Source organism: Maniola jurtina, chromosome 12 (assembly GCF_905333055.1).
Source record: "Maniola jurtina chromosome 12, ilManJurt1.1, whole genome shotgun sequence".
Classification (NCBI taxonomy): Eukaryota; Metazoa; Arthropoda; class Insecta; order Lepidoptera; family Nymphalidae; genus Maniola; species Maniola jurtina.
In genome coordinates this window covers 6575819-6596699 of record NC_060040.1, presented here as the reverse complement: position 1 = coordinate 6596699, position 20881 = coordinate 6575819, and the positions used below count along the sequence as shown (strand labels likewise).

The 20881-nt window shown below is 34.5% G+C and overlaps 1 protein-coding gene across 1 annotated transcript in view; it reads left to right on the top strand.

The window, feature by feature from the left end:
- Nucleotides 1-4821: 4821 nt before the first annotated feature.
- LOC123870406 (organic cation transporter protein-like) overlaps nt 4822-20881 on the top strand; it is a 28977-nt gene continuing 12917 nt past the window's right edge. The window contains exon 1 of the mRNA XM_045913695.1: nt 4822-5000. Within this exon, the coding sequence (XP_045769651.1) occupies nt 5000 (1 nt within the window). The 5' untranslated portion in view covers nt 4822-4999. The remainder of the gene's footprint in view (nt 5001-20881) is intronic.

The window sequence follows — 20881 nt, the reverse complement described above, 5'->3', positions numbered from 1 at the left end:
CTACATATCCAAATAAGTTTTATAAAATTTTCTTATAATTAAGTATTAATATTATAATTGTTTGCGACATTTTTATGTGATTAGAGCATGTAAGCTGGGCATTTTTATTTTAACATAAGTTTCTCATAAAAGTATTATTTAAATAATCTTGTCAATAATTTAAATTTTTAGATTATTTTTTCTTGATTACTTGTTAGTTAATTTTTTACGAAAAAAGTATTAACTGTTTATCAGCACTGGTTTTTTAACTGATAGTGTTCATTGACTCGCACAAAATTTGGCAAGCGAAATTTATGTATGAGAAAATGCACGTTTGAATAACTGATAAGTAAGTGATTAGATTGTAAAATTATTAATATTGTATGAAAGCTATGTCTAGGTAGACGTCGAAATTTTCAGAACTGGATTTTTATTCGTCATGCTGTATGAAGTCAATTAACGATGTAACGTGAACAGGTTTCAAATTCGATTCAAATAAAAATAAACAGTCAAGAGGCTAAAATTTTGGCCAAAAAGTAAGAAACCTAGTATGATGCCTAATTGAAAAATTAGAAAAATCTGTTTTTTTTTCCCGAAGCTAAATAGTATTTTTCTGATATTACCTCAGTCAGGCACTGTAAAAAAATATTTTTTGTTAACTGGCATATATACTACGTTAAGGTACGCTTACACGGGCCCTTGAAATTTCGCAATTCAAGGCAATTTACGTATGGATCAATCTGGAGCAATTCGGAGCAATAATTTTGAATAAAATTTTTGAAATTTTTTAGTATAGCTTTTTAGCTGGATATTACCGCAAATTACTTCATGTGACCGTGACGTCATAATTGACTAAATTGCCTGGAATATCGGAATTTGTCGTCAATTGTCCGTGTAGGCGTACCTTTACAAGCGCAAGGAAAGATGAGCAAAGTGACGTGAACACACATTTCAAGCCCGCGGCAATGTGTCTTGAACTTGTTTATAGGATAGGTCCAGTATAATAAGGGTACATACTACATATTCGAATTTTTATTTAAATGTGTTATTAGGTATTTTTCTGCACGTACGATTACCATCTCCTTGTACTAGTAATATTTATATACTTAGATCAATCGCTCGATTTGCAGCATGGTTTTTAAGGTTTGACGACTCGAAGTCAAATAAAACAGGTATAGTTCGCAACAGACGACAGGTCAACATGGCAATCGGGGTATTAGGTGAGTCGTGCAGGGGGCCACAGTTTTAGTGTTGCAGGAGTCCTAATCAGCCGCGTTTATCGATTTTATTCTTGCTTGTAGTTTTGTGTATTTTGTAGTTTGTTGTATTTGTATAATTGACTTATAGATATTTCATGAGTTTTCTTATATAATTCTTTATTCGGGAAGCGATTGTCTAGTTGGAATAGAACTTTTAACAATATGTTTTGAGATAGGTACTTGAAGATCCTTTAAATTAGTTTTATATGCACATCACACATGATGAATAAAATATTACTTTAAAAAAAGTTGGTAGTAATTTTACTTTCATTTTGCTGCTTACCAAAAAAAATATCGATTTTGATTACCCGGTATGTGATGTCACCTCACTAGAAAATTGCCATGTCGACCTGTTGCTAACTGTACATACCTACTTCTGTGTTTTTGTGTTCGAAATGTGTTTGATTATGTGATTTTTGAGTGTGTGAGACTTAGTGGAATTTTAGCGATTAAGTAGATTAAAGTAGATAGGTGTTATTAATGAATTATGTATTCGTATTTTTTTTTTTGTACTTACTTATAAACTCATTATTCGCGTGAAATCAGATGCAATACTTGGAGAAAATAGAAAAGTTATTTTTCAATTGCAATTTGTAAGATTATTTCTCTTTATTCATTTATAGTGAAATCTACCGTGGAAACAGAGAGTATACCTATATGCCAAATACTTGTATGTGTCAAGTATTACCACATCAAAAACTTTTTGTCAACAATTTTTTTTTAAACATATGTGTATTCATCATACAATTCTCAAATCTCAATATCATCAAGATTTTGTAAAATACGCATTATATTGTGAAATTCACTGATCCTAGATCCGCGTGAGTCTGATTTTGCATGAATGAAAAATGAATAAGTAATTTTTTTCTGCATTTTTATACAAATGTCCTACAGTCCACTCTAGAAGCTTGCCATAAATATTATGATCCTTACTAGTATTAATTTAAATAAGGCAAAAAGTGTGTTAAAATTAATTTTGGCTAATAGCACAGAATATGATAATAGTAGTACTACGTACTTAATAGGTAGATAATTCAACTATGTAGGTAAGTATTTATAAAATTTCAATTGTTTTCAAATTTTAATGCACATTGTACTTTTGATATATAAAATTGTGGATAGGAATTTATTTGTGTCGTGAATAATGTGACCAATTAGGCAAAGGGGTTTATAAGATAATTTTGTCGAATATCAGATAAAATCTTATATTTGCAATAAATTATATTGGTGCAAAATAATTTGTGTTTTTTACTGTTTCCCTAGTTCTTTATCATAGTATAGACACATGGAAGTTGGTACTTAGATAGTACATTAAATGAAAATAAATGAAATATACGTACTTACTAATTAAGTACCCACTGTACCACCACAGAATGTAATATAATAAATAGTACCTACTGTACTTACCACATCAAAAAGAACCTACAAAAGATAAAAATTACAATAGTATAATTAAGTATAATTGTTATAATTTATAATACATTAAATACATTATAATTTGTTAATGAGACTCGGGGATTTTCACATAGCACATTCTTGACCAGTTTTATTGACTGACTTTGTATTGTAGAATTTAGGTAGGTATCTACTTAATAAATTAACATAGTAGTCATAGGGATATCAACTCATGTGATAAGTAATAGCAAATATTAAATGGCGAATAAGTATAGGTAGGTAGGCGCCTACTATACATAGAACAAAATCGCAGCAGCCTACCAGTAGATGGGTATTTATAAAACTTGACTTGCATTAAAACCAGTAAAATATGTATAATGAGCTACTTGATAAATGACTTCTCATAACAGGTAGGTAAGTATATTATTATGCATCTACCGAAGAGTGGAGATTACCTAATACTTGCAATAAACCCCATAGGTATAACATAATTATCCCTCTATAAGCTTCAATAGCTCAATGGTTAGAAGTGGACTAAAATCCGAAAGGTCGGCAGTTTAAATCCCATCCGGTACACTATTGTCGTACCTAAGTATTCCTAACACAAGGTTTACGCGTAGTTGGAGGGGAAAGGGGGATTCTTCTAACACTTTTTTTTTAAAGATACCTAGGTAGGTTCTAGGTACCAACTCGAAAATAGGTATCACCACAATATCTATCTAGCATCTAGCACAGCTGTTCTCTCTTTATCTTCTTTCTCTCTCCTCTCGAGTGAGAAGGTTTTGGCCACTACCACGCCTTGCCAAGTGCGGATTGGCAGACATCACATCCCTTTGAAAACATTAAATAGAACAGTCCTCATGATGTTTCCCTTCACGCAAGTGGTATTTAATTACTTACGTAAAACGTCCATAACTCCGAAAAGTTATAGGTGTGTGCCCGGGATCGAACCCCTGACCTCCGATTAGAAGGCGGACGTCCTAACCACTAGGCTATCATAGCTTTTTATGCAACGCAGTATACAATACACACCTAACTATCTAAATAATATAGCTAAATATATCTAATAAAAAAATTGCTTAGATAGGTCGATATACCTACAGTAAAATTTCATCTTGAGAGATCCCTAGTAAAACAAGAAACCCCGTTCGGATAGATAGCTACCACAACTGTACTATTCGGTTGCCATCGGTCTTCATCGAATTGTATGAAACCTTACGACTTAATTACAAATAACCAAGATCACTTCTCTGACGTTATTTGTAAAACCTCGATATCACTTCATTTCGAATAGGTAGGTACGCTAAAACATAATATTTGCCTATCTATGGTAACTTGGTTTAATAGGTAGGTAATCAAACACATTTATACCTATTAGATCTAGGCGTTAGGTTATTAAAATAGCCTATCCGTAAAAATAACTGGTAAAAACCTTAAATCGATATTAAATAAATAAGTAATAAAATAATTAGAAACATTTTGTAGAGTGTTTCAGGTCCTAATTAAAATAATGATGCCCGCGAGTTCGTCTGCGTGGATTTACTTAGATAAGTACCTAGTTAACTTTTTTTTAGTCCGATGACGAATTCTTGGATTTCTTGGAATAAAAAATAAGTAATTTAATTATATCCATGCAAAAAATCACGTCAATCTGTTGCTCATGATTGAAGGACAAACCAACAAACACACTTTTGCTTTACATTAAGTCTTACTTCATCATTATAAAATTGTACTAAGTATATTATATTATTTTTAAGCACTGCATGCTACTGTTTGTTAATCCAAATAAATAAAATTAAATAAAAATAGTCCAACAGATATTAAAAACTTGTACCTAAAGTAAACAGATAGGTAAGTATCTAGGTATTGAAAATTTATTTTAGTTACTATAAAACTTAGGTACGAAATGAGGAAAATCCATCGACGCACGACGCGCGACGCAAAGAAAAATCTGCCGGCCGCGGCACCACACATTTAATTTAATTAATAAATAAACATTTAAAACCTACATAATTAATAAGATTTAGTCGCAAGTTTAATTCACTTGATGTTTTGTAAAGTATTGAAAAAGCAGCTCTATATTTAGGTGTGTAAGTTTGATAATTCCATGGTGTTTAGAGCTTCACGGACGGCTGAATGTGCAGGCGAGCTTTGGATAGGTTTTCCTCAGTTTCGTCACAATAGGTTCCCCGGTGCCTGATAGCCGGCGACGTATATAAATTAGTATAAACGTCGCTTGCACGTAAAACGTCCAATACGTGCTTGAGCGCAGCATCGACCGCTGCGGCACACGTTTAATTTTTTCTCGCCGTTTTGTGTGAAAATCATATTTTGTGTTACGCAAATTACCAAAGGGATCACACAAAAGTGAGTACACATATATATTATAATTATAATCATTATTTTTAAAATATATTTATTCAAGTCAATTAACGTAAAAACATTTAAATTCAACAACTGCATTGGTATGTAATCGATATACTTACCATCAATTACCCTTGCATCATGAGGATCAATGAGTTGGCTTGGCAGTGCAATTATTATTTAAATTAAATAAATATGCAGGTCCTAGTCTCCACGGATAAGGTGGCCAGTAGGTACCCATGCAGTTTCAGGATTGGAGAGTTAGAATCCAAAATTTGGATTATATGCATTGTCCTTGGAAGGAAATTCATGTGCGAACTTTCATAACAATCGGTTTCACAACGTACCTACTTAGATATTAATATTTTATTATGAAAAATTCCTCCACAAGATTTGAAACAAATACCAACATATTATTAATACTTACGAAAGTGATTAATTACACCTAGTTATCATCTAGTTACCTAAACACAAAACCTCTTATTTCAAAGTCGGTTAAAAATAATACCTATTTAACTAGGTAAGTCCAAACACGACTATATCCTATGGCATACGTATTACCTACATATGCCATTATGGAGTTCCAAATCCAATACCCACCTTCCACGAGACTCTTGTCATAGACCATAGTATTTTTTGAAATGAAATAACCATACCAACAGAATAGAAACCATGGTATTTTTTGAAAACAAATGTCATCAACATCATAATGATCTACCCATATTATCGCCGGTCCATTATTTTTGCGCACGGGCCTCCACTCAGAATGAGCAGGGTTTGGCCATAGTCCACCACGCTGACCAAGTGCGGATTGGTGGCAGACTTCACACACCTTCAAACAAGTGATATTTAATTGCTTAGAACGCAAAAGTTAGAGGTGCCTGCCCGGACTCGAACCCCCGATCTCCCGAATAGGGGGCGAACGTCTTCACCACTTAACTATCACGACTCTTCTAAAACAAATCTAATGAGTCCACATTCGACTGTGCCACCAGAGAGATACTATGCCCATCTCTCACCTCCGCTACCAAAGACGTTCAATGGTACCATAATCATCTAATGTCATCTAATCATCACGTTTTTCAAAATTCCAACATAATCGGACTAATAAGAGTAGCCGAAAAATTTGTTACCAATTTCGAGAGAATGGCATCATACAACCAAGTCAAACTAATTATTATTATTAAAAGCTTTTTAAAGTGATAAAATATAGGCAGCTAAATCAATCACTAATGTAGGTAGATATGCTATTTAATTATACACCCAACAAACATTGGTTTAATTACAATTAGGTAACTTCCAGCAAAGTTATTAGGTATAGATTAATAATAAATCTTCGTCTTACGTAAATAGGGACAAAGCATGGAACCTATAAGCTGAAGTAAATACCTACTACGTATACAGTAAGTAAAATACATAATTACTAAAAAAAAATTATTAAAAAGGCTATTTTTGCTAAAAAATTAGTAGGTACTTGCTTATTTTTTTACGGAAGTAGTTCCGCATCAGCTTCCGCTCGCATTGAACTAAATGTCAACAATCCTTCGCGATCGATATGTTTAGAGTTCCGTACCTCGAACCTCGAACTATATACCTACGTATACCTAAAGAAAATTGAGATACATTTTATCGCTACTTACTTACAGACCTTTAAGTATCAAGTAGGTAGATAAAATTATACTTGTTGCACTTGCAACATTTTAATTACGATTTTCACAAAATAGTGATAATTACCCGATCAAACTCGATTTCCGTATAACTTGTACCTACCACTAATACTTCAATCATGATCGTAAGCAAGCCCTCTCCCCAATCGTATCTAAGTATAGATAATAATAATAATTATTCATAAATTAAGAAAATCAAAAACACGACTGCAGATGCTTGCTAATTCAATGTAAACACATATTTCTGACAAGTGTAAGTAAATTAAAAATTTATTTCACCCCCGATAAGTGCAGGTTACAGTAACTAGAAAAAAGCTGATAACTTTCAAACGGCTGAACCCATTTTCTTGGATTATAGCTAAGAACACTCTCGATCAAGCCACCTTTCAAACAAAAAAAAACTAAATTAAAATCGGTTCATTGGTTTAGGAGCTACGTTGCTACAGACAGATACACAGATGCACACGTCAAACTTATAACACCCGTCTTTTTGGGTCGGGGGTTAAAAAACATGGCTGCCGTGCCCAATAACGATGCTTGCTAATTCCATGTAGGTAAACATTAATATTTTTATAGAAATTGATGTTTAAGAATTATAAGTAACATAATATTGTTAAAAATTTAACGGTGGGTTTGAACTGGGCAGGTATATAATGAGATTTTCGTGATCTTATCATAATATGCAAATTGTTAAGTAAGTACCTACTTAAATAATTGTCATTTAATTGCAGTGACAATTGACTCAAAATCAATTCAGTTCAAGGATTTATGGTGTCTCTCGATAATGGTGCAACAAACTTAAACGATAACAGAAAACGTATTTAGTTAAATTCTAAAGTTTAAAAAATCTTTTACGATGTGAGAACATCTTTGAACGCTACGTCAGTCACGGCAGGTTGTGGGAGGTCCCGGGTTCGATTTCCGACAGGGTAGCTATAGGGGGATAAGTAGTTAGGTATTAAGGTGGATGCGACGGGTCTGCCCGCGAAATTCAAATTTAATTTGGTTTTTCGCAATCTGTAAACTAATACGACAAAGTAGGCTTATGGTATTCTAATTCCGTAAATGGTAGTATCATTTTCACAGGTTTACATAAAAATCTTTACTTGAAAGTGGTCAGTTTAAGAGATTAGTCAAAATAATGAGTTTGACGTTAGTTACTCACAAATTAGTCGATACTATAACTAATTTCTTAAACTGGCCCCTTTCAAGTAAAGACTTTTATGTATCTGGTCTTTGGTCGAGGTTTTGGCCGACGACCGACCGATGCTAGTCATTATTTATTTTCTAATATTCTGCTATTATGCCGTGTTGAAATCGAAAAAGGAATAACTTTTTCTAAGCCCGTAAAGGCTCTATCCCTACAGTCTAATTCTGTCAAAGCCTTTCGAAGCCTCAAATGCTAACTTTTTATAGAAAAAAAAACGGCCAGGTGCGAAATTTAAAACCAACGTAAGGCACGGAACCTTAAAAAAGTATCTACCTACTTACTTTATATTTTTAACCCCCGACCCAAAAAGAGGGGTGTTATAAGTTTGACGTGTGTATCTGTGTATTTGTGTGTCTGTGTATCTGTCTGTGACATCGTAGCTCCTAAACTAATGAACCGATTTTAATTTAGTTTTTTTATTGTTTGAAAGGTGGGGCTTGATCGAGAGTGTTCTTAGCTATAATCCAAGAAAATCAGTTCAGCCGTTTGAAAGTTATCAGCTCTTTTCTAGTTCTTACTGTCTTACTCTACCTGCACTTGTCGGGGGTGTTATAAATTTTTAATTTACACTTGTTTACTTATCCGTCAATTGAAAATAGGCGCAATGCGAATGCGTTTTAATAAAATGAATTTCGTAACCTTTAGGATAAGGTTATCATAGTATCATGCAACGAGTAATAAGTTATATTATTTCATCATCACTACCAATTACATTTATACAAATTAGGTGTAAAATATAAATAACCTGGGGTAAACTAAAGGGTATTCAACCCAAAATACTTGCGACATTTGCCCTGAATATTTATTAATATATCTGTGAAAGCAATTAGCGAATTAAATAGGTAGGTAAGTAGGTACTTATTAATGCCTTCTTAGTATTTAGTATTTACCTACTAGGTATTATCTCATGCAAAAAAATCTTCTTACGAAATGGAAACTTCAACAAGTTGATCGGTCAGAACAGGTTGAAATTCGAAAAGTGGTTTAGAGTTCCGTACCTAAAGGGTAAAAACGGAGCATGTTGAATTAAAATTCAATTAAATTAATTTTCAGGGAAACTCTCCCATAAGTAACTACTGAAACTAGAAAAGAAGCTGGGGAAAAAAATATTTTATAACCTAGCATGTGGGATATCATTGTTTACAGCTCATTGAGTAGTAGAGTATGAATATATTTCTTAATTTTGTTGATGGACAAGGTGGTGAAATTACCATCAACAGCTGCCGGAGAATCTCATTTAGTTGTCTTGAAATATACACCCATAAAATTATACTCGCAATGTAAAGCAAGTTTTTGCTGGTAAGGCGATCAGCTTATTTCACCAACACCGTTGCTCAATTATTATAATAATATATATTTACACTGATGCAACAGTGAAAATCGTAACATACAACTAGGACACAGCTAGATCGGGCTCAAATTACTCCTGTTTTGACTACTAACTTATCATCATCATCATCATCATCATGATCAATCCATCGCCGGCCCTCTATAGAGCATCGGTCTCCTCTCAGTAAAAGAAGGCTTTAGGCCATAGTCTGCCACGCTGGCCCAGTGCGGATTGGTAGATTTCACACACTTTTAAAAACATTAAGGAGAACTCTTTCAGGGATGCAGGTTTCCTCACTATGTTTTCCTTCACTGTTAAAGAAAGTTAAATATGAAAAAGCCCCAAAAAAAAATAGAATTTCAAAAAAACGCACATAAATCCGAAAACATAAAGTTGCGTCGTGACTCGTGACTCATGGCAATGGCACCTGGAAGTAAAAAGCGGGCAATAGTTGCAAACACACTTGACCAGGCCATGACTCTCGCTTGACTCTACAGTCTATACCAAGGATAACTTACTGTAAACAATATATCCTACAGAATAATATTATTAGGTAGGTACACTATTACTTGTTATCAAGAAAGACCGTCAAATGCTCGGTATTATGTCTCGAAGATAAGTTTGACCATATATAAAGTAAGATAAGCATTTCAAACTTGAAGTTCAATTTCAAGATTAAAATAGTTATCTTACTTTGTACCTCTTAATTAATGAAATGACACTTTTCCTGGCGAATTGGTGAGCAGTGAGCACGTTGTCTTACCTACAAGCACCGCACCGTCTTTTCCCGCCAAGATCAGTAATTAGCGAATTCATAATTTCTAAATTGTCTCACGTCTCGGCTATGGCTACCGACAAACTTACCGCCAAAGCTACCGCCAAGAGTTTGATACTTAGTTCCAGACTCCAGTATGATTCCGAGTAGAAACTAGAAAACAAATAGGAGACCCCGTCCATTTTCCCATTTTATCCCGTTTCCTTCTAAAACTGCATCATCATTTATCACTTTCGTCCAGCAACCTTATAACCGTTGGACAAATTCGTAGGTCTTGAACCCGCGTCTGTCAGTTTTCTCCTTTGACGTAAGGCAGTGTTTCAAGCATAGATATTTGGATTTCTGTGGTTTCAAGATGGGTTCAAGTCCCAGTTACACGTCAGGCAATAATGTGATTTTTACCATAGGTAGACAGATACCTATTACCTCGTTCTCGTATTGTACTATTAAGTTGACACAAGTGACAAATAGTCTGGGTTATCACTTATCAGACAGGTGACCTCCCAGTGTACCTACCTGAGTGTTGTGGGTCCCTCTCGGCTCTCGGATACGTCCGGGGGAAGAGTATCACCACTATATCGTACAAATTTAATAATTTCGACCATCAAAAAGAGTATGTACAATTGCTTTGAATAAATGATTTTGACTTTGAGCAGCCTTCTATCCAGAGCCATGACCGGTAGTATATATTGCAAGCAAGATGATGTTTTGATGTATCGATGTTACATAGATTTTGTACCTCGGACCTGAGTTGGACAGTAATTAGGTATTTCGTACCAAAGTGTGAAAATTTGCGAATTTCACACCTGAGTGCAAATATTTTCACAAGTAAAGTTTTCGAGAATTCGCTAAGAAGGTACGTAAATGACACCTAATCATTATTAGCACAAAATAAGTTGTAGTCGTAACTGATAAAATTAGGTACACCTACTTACTTATTAGGCATTTATCCAGAATTATTAATTAGGGTTATCAATATCTACTGAACTAATGATTCAGTCAAGTGTATCTAATTTACATTAAAAAACCGGCCAAGTGCGAGTCAGACTCGCGCACCTAGGGTTCCGTACTCGCGTATTTTTTTCCCACATTTTGCACGATTAATCAAAAACTATTATGCATAGAAATAAATAAAAATCTGTTTCAGAATGTACAGGTAAAGCCCTTTCATAATATGACACCCCACTTGGTTATCATACTTTGATAAAAATTAAATTAAAAATTTAAAAAACCCCCGACACATAAACCTCTAAAAAGTAAAAAATAATAGGTAAATATGTATGGGCCCTTTAAGAATAGTATAAATAGTAAAGTTTTATCCAAGCGTTCGTTGCGTCGGGGGACCGCTAAAGACTATTTATTCTTTCTACAACAGATGACTTTCATAGTTTATCATAGGTAGCGGTCCCCTGGCGCAACGAACGCTTGGATAAAACTTTACTATTTATACTATTCTTAAAGGGCCCATACATATTTACCTATTATTTTTTACTTTTTAGAGGTTTATGTGTCGGGGGTTTTTTAAATTTTTAATTTAATTTTTATATACATATAATTTAGTGATGGTATAGTAATAATTGTACACCCTAAACAACAACATAATGATACCCACTCACTTAGTTTTATACAATAGTGAAATCGATAACTGATATTAAATAAATGATTGAATTTGAAAATTTTCTGACGATCATTGATTCAACACAATACATAATAGCCATTTCTCCGAAAAATTATTAAACGACTATGTTGCAACTTATACCTACTATAAAAGGAAACCTAAAATATTATAACACTAGCCGATGCCCGCGACTTCGCCCGCGTGGATCTAGGTTTTTCGAAATCCCGTGGGAATTCTTTGATTTTCCGGGATAAAAAGTAGCCTATGTGCTAATCCAGGATATTATCTATCTCCATTTCAAGTTTCAGCCAAATCCGTCCAGTAGTTTTGCGTGAAGGAGTAACAAACATACACACACACATACACACACACACACATACACACAAACTTTCGCCCTTATAATATTAGTGTGATTCAATTAACACCTCCTTATGTCGACCCTTCTCAAAACGATAATAATATATCCATACTGCTCAGCGCTTCCGATTCGTTCTTAGCGTCTCATCTATTTCAAGGATGGTTAATTACATTTAAAAAATCCAAAGGCCAGATTTGTAGGGAATTTTATGCTTTACAACTTTTTTAATAACTACAAGTGTCACATGAAGCAACAAATATATAAATTATTTTCTAATAGAAAATAGATTCTAGTAACGTAAAAATAAAATATACAAATGGAATTTACCTCAAGGTTGGTTATAAAATGCAACAGTCAAAAGAAAAAGTTATCTATGGAAGATTACGTAAATTCAAAATTTAAGCATGGAAAATATGTATAAAAGTTTTTCGGTCAAGGACCTTTCAGGGGTAAAAAACATTTTCAAACTTTTGCATACCATCATAGTGCTAGACGCATTCATTTAAATAATGCCTTCTTTGGGCGGCCATCAAATGTTATTGGGCACTCAAATGGCAAATAACTTCATATTATTCATGGGTATAGCAACAGTTGAAGCTTAATTTTTGTAGTCTAATATTATAAAGAGACAAAAGTTAGTTTTTTGAGTTTGTTTGTATCGGATAAACTTCGGAACTAAGTATTGATCCTAGTCTGAAATTTCTTTCAGTGATAAACAGCTACAATTTCCCAGATTCACGGGGTGTCAGGTTTCTTAAAATATTTTTCAGAGAATACATTTTTCTGTATGATTGAAGGAAACCAGTAAAAATACTTTTCAAACGTAATGTAGGTTAATCGGGAAAGCAAGTCGGTCATGGAGATGGAAATGTCAGAGCTCATTTTTGTATCAAAAGTAATTGCAGAAACGCAATGCTCCGGGATATTATCAGTCTGTATTCTATAACTACGAACAAAACTCGTACTAAAGTCTTTATTACCTTTTCTTGGGCCTGGCCAGCTTTTTTAAATTACCGTTCCATAAAAGGATATGATAATAATATTACCGACTTTATGGTAGTCTTAACTTTAGTTTAAATAGATGTAGGTATATGGTTTAGTGTTTAGGTATACTAACTATTGCACTGATTGCGATTATTATTCATTGTTCATAGGTACGCATTAAGCATTCTATCTGCAACGTCCTAACTCATTCACTGGCAGACGTACCGACGCCCGGCCCAAACACTTGGACCTAGAAAGCTGAAAATTCTCACAGAGGTTAAGTTTATAATAAGGCCAGAGATCTAAATTCCCACGGGAACAAAACCGCGGGCAGCTTATAGTAAATAAGTAAATATCGTTTATCGTATACCTATTAAATAGAGCTACGGGTCCCTTTGAAACCTACGTTTGCGAAGACGATTTGGACCCTCGTCACACTGTCGCAGACCCAAATTATCTATTAATACTCCCGAAATTGTTATTTATTATATCAAAATTATACCCACACTCCTCTATTTGGGACTTTCTTGTGTTTATTCGTGAATCCCAAAGCTCACACCGAAAAAATTGTTAGATACCCAGTGAATATCTTCCTGGCACAGTGGTGACCTATGTAGTCCTTATGTACCTACTCCTAAGTCCCGGCCACAAGTCTCGACAAGAAGCACTTTGAATGTTTTTGCCTCTGATCTGCTCTGACTATTCATGATTTAGTATTCTGGTACGATGCTGAATAGAAAGTAGAAACCAATTAGAGGTACGGCTTTAATTAATCTGCCATATCCCTTACAGTTTTTTTTTTGTTGAATGAAGGACCCCCGATATTGTGGTCGGAGACTTTATTACTTTTAATGCTCTGCTTCAGATATTCTTGCAGGCAAAATGGTCAAGGCATGGATTGACCCCTTGCTGGAGTAAGTTGTTATATTATCCCAATTTACATACTTACCGACCTTTATGGCCAATCTATACTTTGTTCAGTTTTTCGGGATTTGGTCTTTATGGGATTAAGACCTCTGGCAGCAATGTGCAATTCCACGGAGGTAAACTCCTTACAAGTTAGCCCACTTCTATTTAGATTGCATCATAGTAGTATAATCTACTGGCGACATTAGAATTCACAGGTGGATTCCAGTCATGGGCTAACTTATTGTAGAATTAAAGAAAACCTTTGCAAGATCCCATCCCAAGGGCGACTTGGGTCAAATTCAATAGGTAACTTTAAGTAATTAGGTGATTATTCAACTTCACAAACAAATTACCAACACTCGAAAACCTAGTTGGGTGCAGTGCGTGCAAATGTGCAGAGGCAATAATAACCATTCTCAAGTAAAGTAGGTAGGTAAGAAATATTCAGTCAAACTACTGACTTGTCTAATATTAAGCTTAAATCAACCTAAATGTTGTACTCAATCAAAGGAAATCAAAAATTTATCAAAAGCATTTTGCTGGCACACTTGATTCTTCAAATCATTTAATATGTAAATCGTAGGCGTCATTGCGCAATGCACGCATAAGCACTATCGCTATTGAAATAAAAACAATTAGAACTAGGAGTAAGCTTCGACAGGCTTGTTTGGAATTGGATAAATTCAATTCTATTTGAATAGTTTGGCATTTTTAGTAGGTCTGTGAAGAGATATGCTCAAAAACTATCTTTTGAAGATTTAGGTATAAGCTTTGCGATTAAAATATACCTACCCATGATAGTAGGAGTAAAATAAATCAAAGCTAGGAAGTATACTTCACAACTCCGCAATACAGATAGCGAGACGTTATGTGCTTGCTCACGATAATTCACCATCGAGATCGAGATAGTCTATAATATTATTTTATATAAATATTACTAAGGAAAGATTGCGCAATTTGTGAGTTAGTATGTATATGGACGGTAATCTCTAAAATATCGCTGCATCTATTTGAGAAATCTTACCAGTGTTTGAAAGACACGTTTTTCCAAATAGACATAGGCTTTATTTTATGTTGTTCCATCCGGACGAAGTCGGGGCGGGCTGCTAATATCAAATACGTGAAGACTACAACATAGTTACAACTCACAAGCGTGTATGTGTTCAAAATAAATCGTTTATGTAAAGCTCATGCGCTTTCAAAGTACACGTAAGCTCGACATATTCGGTTTGCGATTGCGTAGCGCAATAGCCCTCCCTGCTACGCATAGTCTTCAACCCTAAAACCGCGATTAATAAGCCAAACTAATTAACTAGAGTGAAACTCCGGGATCTAAGTCAACTTGTGTTAATTCCTCAGCCCAATTCCTTAACTAATTCTCTCATTGGATCACGCGGCGTCAGTCCTTAATCCTTCACGTCACGTATAATATGCCATTTTACGCGATCAAAGTGTCACAGGTTAATTTTCAGCTATCCTATTTTGGTTGACATTGAAAATACCTCTATCTTCAGTAGGTATCAGTGTCATGTCATATAAATAGTGTCATGTCTGATTGTCCTAAAGACATCGATGTATATGGATGGGCCCTTCGAAGATAAAAAACGCGCTCAAAAAGTCAAGAGAAATTGCAAAAGTCTCTTGACTTTGTCAATGACGGTGACGTAAGATTCAAGCGTATTTTTGGGGACGGAATCGTATGGGAAAGGCTAATTCAAGGTTAACCACCGTTACATGACGGCTGCGTCTTCGTCCACGTGGATTTAGTTTTTTCAAAATTTCTTGGCATCTCTAATTTTCCGCGTTAAAAAGAGGCCTTGTAGTAGGTAAAGGCCTTGTAATGGACCGTAAAATATATCAAACAGGTTGACACATATTCCCATCTAAAATATTCGTGCAGATAAATTCCTTTCATCGAGTTCTATGACTGCACGTTCTAGACATATTTTAGGGCACCACTGGATCAGTTTCTTAAATTTGGGCAGACTATTGCGTTGGAAATCGTTGACATATCCGACATTTTCCAAATCCTTTCGTTCTAATGGCGTGAGATAATATGGCCAAAAATATCTACTCATGTGGCCAAAGTAGGATGCGCTCAAGATGGGAAAGATGTATTTTTATATTTGAAAACAATCCGATTCAATCCATCAGTCTATATGCGTTCAGTGCTGGAATAAAACTATATTATCTGTCTATAAAAATATAATTCTTACCGGCTTCTCAGTAGAATCTGCTTTCTGTACCAGTGGTAGAGTTACAACAGACAGACATTTTAAAAGAGCCTGCCTGTAAATAGGGATATTTGAAATTAAAAATACCTGAGAGAAATACCTTGGGTACCTATTCGTTATTGACATCCACGGTAAAAAGTGAAATTTTTCTAGTTGAAATAATTATTACTGATTGAAAATTAGGAATAGTTTCCAGCTAATTAATTCAATTAGTATTACTGATGGCAAAAAACCCTGCAGTAAGTTGGGAGTCTCTGTAATTGCCATTGAAGCTAAATAAAAATTAAATTAAAAATTTAAAAAACCCCCGACACATAAACCTCTAAAAAGTAAAAAATAATAGGTAAATATGTATGGGCCCTTTAAGAATAGTATAAATAGTAAAGTTTTATCCAAGCGTTCGTTGCGCCAGGGGACCGCTACCTATGATAAACTATGAAAGTCATCTGTTGTAGAAAGAATAAATAGTCTTTAGCGGTCCCCCGACGCAACGAACGCTTGGATAAAACTTTACTATTTATACTATTCTTAAAGGGCCCATACATATTTACCTATTATTTTTTACTTTTTAGAGGTTTATGTGTCGGGGGTTTTTTAAATTTTTAATTTAATTTTTATTTCACGCTTTTTAAACTTTATTCATAAATTACCGTAGAGTTCCCTAACTTCGTCTGCTTTTGACCGTTTTTTCAAATTTTCCGCCAATCGGATGTAAAAAAATCTGTTACGTCTGACAAACATCGTCCAATGGTAATAGTTCTTTTTATGTGTGTATGAAAGTGTACCTACTGTTTATAGTTTAGGCAAGCTAATGACCGTTAAAAAAATAGACGAAGTTAAGGTGAAATTCCAAACTTCATCTATGCATAGGAAATTAATTTTAAACATAATGCCAATTTTATCAAAAAAATATAAATAAGATAAAATTATCCAAAAGTCCAAATACACTATCTTAATGCCTTTTAATTTTATATATTTTATACTTTTATTTAGGTAGACGAAGTTAGGGCGTACTTTGTCCAAAATCGTTCTTAAATTCAGGGGTGGCACAAAGGTATCGTAAATAAAAATGAAATATGATGAATGAATTAAACACTTTAATCGTAGTAATCGTAAAACTGTCTTTTTCTTAGGCATTCTAATGCTAAATCCAGCATGTCTTGGCTGTGAGCAACTGTATATGATCGTTTTTTCTTTTTTACGAATTCTCGATTCATGTCTAGTTTTTGGATTACCTGTAAAAAAATTAAAATAATCAACTATTGCAAATATAAAATAGTGGTATATTTTGTAATTGTTAATTTTCTTCAAATATAAAAATTGAGTTCATTTCTAGCACTTTTAGTTGGCGCATGTCTGTTAATAAAAGTTTTTTCTTATAAAATTTCTAGGTTTTGCCCGCGGCTTCGCTCGCGTGAATTTTGGTTTATCATAAATCCCGCGGAAACCGTGGATTTCAGGATAAAATATACTCCTTCAGGAGTTCTCCTACATCACAAGTCTCAACTGTTTATCCTATTTGGCTGAAATTAGAAATGGAAATAAATTATACCCTGACTTAACACACAGGCTACTTTTTATCGTGAAAAAGCCATGGTTCATGCGGAATCAATAAAAAAAAACAACATTCACGCAGGCAGCGCCGCAGGAAAAACCTAGTAACTTTATATTTAAAGAAACCTTTTATTATCAAACATTAATTTAAAACACCTTAAATGCGCCAGAAATCAACTCTTTTATCAACTTACTTTACATTTTGATATGTAGGATATACATAGTTATTTATACAATATATCTACGTTTTTGTAATTATTCAGATACATAACAGTTTTAAATAGGTATAGAGGGTATAGAGTAAGAAAAAATACAGACCAGGTACTTTTTCATATAAGTATAGTACATAAAAAAAAAGTTCTTATTCTAATTTTGACGACCCTAAGGGCAGACGAAGTTAGAAAAACATCACATTACAGATTGTATCCTAACATTGTCTGCCCTAATATTTCTGTAGTTAACGAACATATCTGAATGATTTTTTTAATTTTGGTAATGGATTATATGAGTAAACTGTAGTAAAGATTTAAAAAACTTACCTCCAAGCAGTATTGAGTAATGACACAAATTTTCGGGGTCGGTAAAAAAGAAGCGTGTGTGCGATCCGAAGTTACTCACGATTGTGACAAAATGGCCACCAATATTTTGACAAATGACATTGCAATGTTGCCATGATTAAATATGTATACTTCCCAAATCACTACAATTAGTGTTTCCATAAAAGGAAAAAAAATAATATTGAATTTTTTAAATTTTAGCCGATGTTAGGCATATAAGTTGAAGTTAGGAGACTCTACGGTACCGTTTTTTTGTGCCATTCTAAAACCCAATTTCTATAATAATATAAATCCAATAAGGCAGCTAATATCTCTTCAAAAGTAACATCAATGTTATGTTAAATATACGTTCCATGAAATATTTTTGACCGAACATCACTAAATCAAGAATTATCTGAATGACTCACATAGTTTAACACGACCAAAACGAAATATCTGTTTCTAACATGTCGTTGCTTTAAAAATGTACCCATTTTACGTAGTCGTATAATAGTTCGCTTTTCAAGATACACCTACGATTAAATTGAAATCGACTTTCACCCGATGAAATAAGGAATAAAGTGGCTTGTATTTCATTTTGTTTGTTATTGCATGTCAAATTTTTATTTGACATAACTTTCAAAAACCGGTCAAGTGCGAGTCTGCCTCACACATGAAGAGTTCCGTACAAGTTTTTTTTTATGTAATGACAATTCAGTTGTCGGATTTTTCTCTTTACTTGGGCCACAGGAGTAGAGTGCTTGGGCTATAAGATATTGCTACCTGCCTTTCATGATTCTACGTAAACGGGAAGTACCCAATTTATAAGTTTTGATTCTCTTGAAAGATGACATACAGACAGACAACGAAGTGGTGAAGGAAAACACCGTCAGGAAACCTGCATGCTTGAGACTTGGCCATAATGCTCCCTCAAAGGTGCGTGAGGTGTGCCAATACGTGCTTGGCCAGTGTGGTAGCTTCTCATTCTGAAAGGAGACTTGTGCTCAGTAGTGAGCCGGCGATGGGTTGATCCTGATGATGATGAATTTTAAACGTATTTTGTCAAAGTAAATAAGCTGAGTTCAAGCAGATATAATAAAAAGAAGGTGCGCCTAATGCATCATCCAAACCTATGCGACAAAGCGACTACGATGCGGGAACCTCAGCCGCGCGGAGGGTCATCGCCTCCTACGATATTTAATGGTGCCATGCACACCTACGCGACTACAACAGTCGAGGCTACCTACAACATCTTTTTTTTTCTACAGATACCTACTGAACCCTAAAAATAGATTGACTATGGTTTGGGTTTGGGTTGATTGTTCGTGGCCTTTGGTTGACTGTTGGATATTATAATTGAATTGATGTTTTCTCGTTTAACTGTGATTATAATATTTTATAAATTAGAAACTCCGCGCCTACGATCCAAAGTATCGGAGTTTTCCAAAACATTATTTTCAAATAAATAATTATGTATCCAGGCAACGTCCATCTTGACAACTTGACATTTGCCAATTGACATAATATTATGAACCTCTGTTACAATAGTGAAAGATCCCAGGGCCACCAGCCGTCACGTATTTTCTGACGAACGAATTAATGTGGACGATTGAGTAGTGTTACTATGTACTAAGAACGCATGCTTACAGACCTGCTAGCTTGCTTAGACGGCCAATTTTCAGGTATCAGGTAATCAAGGTACATAAAAACATTACTTACCTCACGTAAATTCTCCAATTTTTTTAATTTTTAGCAGATTTTTTTTAATATTAATAATTAATTGAGATAAGTAAACTATAAGAGAGTGAGAGAGAAGTCAATATATCATAATACATGTCTTACTCAGTCTCATGCGCGTAGATAATGATGCCCTCGCGCTGAAACCCACAGAGGCATTAAAATTGAATTTAGGGGATGATTGGCCCTCTGGATCGGTCTGTCTTCTTGTAAAAGGTTTTGAAATAGTTGTCTGGTGGACATATATAAAAATGGAGCATCAGAATTTACGTGCAGTTAAGTAATTACTTATTTTGGGAGCTTTAAAGCGTCTGCAAAGCAATACGGCCGACGCGGGAAGTGTCTGGGAGTATTGGCGACATATTTTTAAGGATATTGCTTAAAATATATGTAAAAATCAGTTTGGCGAATTTACGTGAGGTAAGTAATGTTTTTATGTACCTTGATTATCAGATACCTGAAAATTGTCCGTCTAAGCAAGCTAGCACGTAGGCTAGGCATGCTTTCTTAGTACTTACTAACACTACTCAATCGTACATATTTCCTGTGTCAGAAAATACGTAACCTCTGGTGGTCCTGGGATAAAAGTAATAAGAAAACCAGAAAAGAGCTGATAACTTCCAAACGGCTGAACCAATTTTTTTGGATTATAGCTAAGAACACTCTCGATCAAGCCACCTTTCAAACAAAAAAAACTAAATTAAAATCGGTTCATTCGTTTAGGCGCTACGAGGCCACAGACAGATACACAGATACACAGATACACAGATACACAGATACACAGATACACAGATACACAGATACACAGATACACACGTCAAACTTATAACACCCCTCTTTTTGGGTCGGGGGTTAAAAATTTAAACACATTTTAATTTTTTTTAATGATATAACCACAAATTCACGGTTTTTGGATTTATTCCTTTACTTGTGCTATAAGACCTACCTAACTGCGAAATTTCATGATTCTAG